The following is a 4,638-nucleotide window of genomic DNA, read 5'->3' on the forward strand; positions in this document are numbered from 1 at the left end:
TAGAAAATGAGGAAAAACAAAAGGGGAAATGAAGAAAATAGATGAAGAGGAGCTTAGAGAAGGAAAAGCGAAGAAGAGATGAAGGTAGAGCGATAGAACTAAGGTAAGGAAGAGTAGGAGGATAAGGAGGAGGGGGAGTAAGAGTGGGAGGAGTAGGAGAAGAAAGTGTAGGAGGATGGCAGGAGGAGGAGGAGGAGGAGGAACCGAAGAGAAGAATGAAGGCATCCCCAAAGACGCATGCGTGACGGCCCGGCACACGGAGGACATAGAAATACGGGAGTGTGTGGCAGACCGGCGTCAGAACCAGACGGAAGGCGGGAGAACACACACAGGTCGTGAGCGCGGGAGTCCATTTAGCGAGGCGCCAATGAAGGTAAGGCAGGGAAGGGTCTTTGTCATTTTCCCGCGCTTTTTTTCCCTCTCGTTTCTTGTTTTGGCGGAGGGCGAGGTTGCGGGGAGTACGGGCGTATTAGTTTTGTTTATGTATATTTTCTTTTAGTTTGTTTATTTCAGTTTTTCTCTCTATTGCAGAGGCGTTTTTGATGTTGTACTTGACTAAGTGATCTCCAGAGTTCGTCTTGTTTTCTTTTTAAGTTTGAGTCAGAGTGTGAGAAAATGTGAAGGTTTTCTTGCATTCTACTTTTTCCTGTCCGTTTTCGTTCGTGTTACTTTTATTTCAGGGATTAGTGATTTTCTTTGTTCTTGTCAATTATCCGTTTTCGTTTCTGCTCTCCCTTTGCTTTGATTGATGCGTTCTTGCCTCATTCGTTGGTTATTCTTTATAGCTATTTCTACGTGTTCTTATTTTTTTTCTGTGGTAGGGCGTTATTTTTAAATATCATTGCTTTTGATGTCTATTCGATTCTTTATCTTATATCCATGGTCCCTTTTCTTTCTTCTTCGTCACTGGCTGATGCTGAAATCTAGGGAGTAACAAAACATTTTATTTTTTAGCCGCCAAATATTTTTCTTCTTTTCTCTCTTTAGTGTAACTGCCATTGGTCGAGGGATAACGAACATTTACATTTATTTATATTTTGATATTGTATTACATTTTTTTTTGACTGACTGATTGATCTTAAGGGTGATAGATTTGTGTTATTCATCATTTCGGTTCAAAGTTTATTTATATACTGTATTTAAATGTATCCATTTATTTCTACGATATCTTTTATTCTTATCTTTTCTTTTCCCGGTGCTTTCGTTATAGTGCTTTGCATACCCTTCATTTATCTCTCCTTCCTGTTTCCCTTTTCAGTTTTCTTACTTCTTGTATCTGAATATATTCATTCTAGTCCACTAACCCTCTCGTCGTTAGCAGTATTTTTTGTGAAAATAATTCTATGAAAGACAGATAAATAAGACATGGTTGGAACTTCATTTCGTATTTTTCTTCCCATTTTCCATTTGATTCATTTTCGAATGCTCATAGCGGCCACAAAGCGTTCTCTTTGTTGATTCGTTTTGCTTCTTTACTTTCTTCGATAAAAATGTCTAGAATATATATGCATATATGTATATATATGTATATATATGTATATATATACATACATATATTTGTATATATATCTTCCTATTTATATGCATGTATGTATGTATATAGATATATATACAAAAATGCATTTCTGAATCAATGAACTAGTACTTTTGCTTTCATACTCTCTTCCTTATCAGTGCCTAAATGAGAGAATTATATATATATATATATATATATATATATATATATATATATATATATATGTGTGTGTGTGTGTGTGTGTGTGTGTGTGTGTGTGTGTGTGTGTGTGTGTATGTACATATAAACATATGTACGTATTTTTATACACATATACACACACACAGCACACACACACACACACACACACACACACACACACACACACACACACGCACACGCACGCACACGTATGTATATGTATATATATATATATATATATATATATATATATATATATATATACACAAATAGATAAAGCACGCAAAAAGTTCCGAATCGCCTAACCTGCAGCCAAATCGGCACAAGAGGCAGACACGCTTGGATCCGCACAAAGAAACCGTTGGCAAGAGCGTTCACAAGGAGTAATACGTTCTTCTCCCTTTGAAGATGGCGCGGAAAATCATCTCAAATAATCAATCACTCCCTCTCTGAAAAGGCGAAAGTGGGAGAGTGGGAAGAAATATATTGATAAAGATATATTGGAGTCCCGTCGGTGGATGAGCCAAATTACGAAATTACTAGGATAGTAAACCTTTTACTATATTACATTCGCATATAGTAAGAGCGCGCGCGAGCACGCACGCACACATACAAACACACACACACACACACACACACACACACACACACACACACACACACACACACACACACACACACACACACACACACAGCAAGAAAAGAATCAAACAGAATTAACGTAACAAATGAAGAAGTGCCATACAAAAAAAAAAGTATTTTCTCAAAATGTTCCCGATCATTCCGACGAAAGATTACAGACGAATATCGTTGAAAACACCGCTTATTTTGCCCCCATAGTCTGCATTCTCACTTTTCCCGCGCATTTTCCAAGGCGAGCAAATTCCATCATCCACAAAGTCAATATTAATTAAATTTCCCGAATTCGAGATTGGATTTTCCTTCCCTCCCAATCCTGAATGTGATTAATGTTTGTCTTTAAACATCTCGACGAGATTAATTCCTTATTTTCCTTCAAACACCATCTTGATAATAGCATTTTGAGGGCGAGGTGGGCGGGCTTTAATTAATTCGCGGTCTTCGATATTTTTTCCTCCGTTGAATCATTCAAGGAGGTACATTTTATCTAATCGCGATTTAATTTTTGATTATCGAAATAAATTCTGGGGTGAGTTTTAACCGGTAGAGAGACAAGCAGTTTGGTAGTTTTGTTATTTACGAAAGTTCGAAAACTACGTGGTTCTTATGCGAGATTCGAACGTAAGAGGCTGCAATGAAGTAATGAATACAGAAGAATACTACTAATAATGATAAATATCAGTTCTACGAAAGTATACGCAATAAACCGCATGATTCTAAGAAATTGAATTGAAATGTAGAAATGGGCATTAGCGATAAAAATGTCCGTTCGGCTATTAACGAGTCGATCGAGGCGGAATGTCGAATCTTTGTGCATTCCTTTCACTTTCTTGATCTTAATATCGATGTCTTCTTTCCATTGCATGTGGAAGATTGAAATGGAGATATCTATTTAAAGCTATAGGTTGTGAATGACAAGCCAGATATCAATAGAGCACACACACACACATGCGTGATTTGCTCAAGTATCACTCTCTCTTTCTCTCTCACTCTCACTCACTCACTCACACTCTCACACTCACACACTCACTCTCTCTCTCTCACTCTCATTCTCACACACTCACTCTCTCTCTCTCACTCTCATTCTCACACACTCACACTCACACTCTCTCTCTTTCTCTTATCTCTCTCTCTCTCTCACCGTCTCCCTCCCTTCCCTCCCCCACAGCAAAACCTAGGCCTAACCCTCAGCCTTTCGGCACTGGTCATGGCGACGACGATGGCACTGTCGCTGGCACACCCGGGCTACAACTTCCCCCCTGAGGTGCTCAACGACCCGCCCATGCCCTTCCGCGACGACCCAGAACGACCCGCCTACCCGCCCACAAGTGGCTTCAAACGGGGCTTCTGGGAGAAACGGACAGGGACTCAGGCCTCACGCGACGGCTTCGACCCAGAACTCGAGGTGGCCGACTACCCCGTCCAGGTGAGAGGTCGAGGGGCAGGTCACGCGGGGTTGGCAGTCATGAGGGCGATGTCAGTGTGGTGTACAGACAAGACGCATACAGACGTGTACACATACGTATATACGCAGTCTTTTGTGTGCACTGATTTGCCCTGGTACCTGGGATTTTTTTCTTTGTGTGTACTTTGTGTGTATTTTTATTGAGAATCCTCCCTGAAAGTCTATATATCATTCTTCCCTTTGCTTCTGTCCTTTGCCTTTTCTATTTATTTTCTTTCTATTAAACTGACCCTTTTGAATGTCTGCAGAAGATAGACGCACTGATCGATCAACGAAATAGCTATATATGCTTTAAGGACTGGGTATTGACATGCCTTTCTGAAATCAAATTATATCGTTCAATGGATGTCTTCTGCTTGGTCGACAAAAAGAGGCTAAAAATCGATGTAAAATTATTCGTCAGCAAAAACGCTCTTCCTCTTCTTCCTCCCTTTATTCCTCTTTTTTCTTGTTCCTTCCTTTTTCCGTTCATGGCAGGATAGGCCAGCACATTTTTTCTTCTTTTCCTTGTCGTACGCTATTTGTATCTTCTCTATTTCTCTATACCGGAGACTAGGAAAGTTGTTAAGCATGATTAAAAATGTGATCCATTTAACTAATGACCAGAACAGGACTTTATTACGTTTCAAATAAAATTTTATCACACAACAAAATTTATCCGTATACAGTAACACGCAAAAATATCAAATCAAATTTGTAAACACTAAACATATAGTTGCAAATGCGAATACTTTGTCAGATTTGAGTTGTAACTGACAAACCCTTATCATACGCACGACAAATAACAGAAGTCAATCAAACTTTCCTATTTGTGGACGCAGCAGATACTCGAAATCTG

The 4,638-nt window shown here is 39.3% G+C and overlaps 1 protein-coding gene across 1 annotated transcript in view; it reads left to right on the forward strand.

The window, feature by feature from the left end:
* The first annotated feature begins 269 nt into the window (after window positions 1–269).
* LOC113802290 (uncharacterized) overlaps window positions 270–4,638 on the forward strand; it is a 5,161-nt gene continuing 792 nt past the window's right edge. The window contains exons 1-2 of the mRNA XM_027352836.2: window positions 270–373; window positions 3,504–3,761. Coding sequence (XP_027208637.1) covers window positions 368–373; window positions 3,504–3,761 — 264 coding nt within the window. The 5' untranslated portion in view covers window positions 270–367. The remainder of the gene's footprint in view (window positions 374–3,503; window positions 3,762–4,638) is intronic.

The sequence above is a fragment of the Penaeus vannamei genome, chromosome 20 (assembly GCF_042767895.1).
Source record: "Penaeus vannamei isolate JL-2024 chromosome 20, ASM4276789v1, whole genome shotgun sequence".
NCBI classification, from domain to species: domain Eukaryota; kingdom Metazoa; phylum Arthropoda; class Malacostraca; order Decapoda; family Penaeidae; genus Penaeus; species Penaeus vannamei.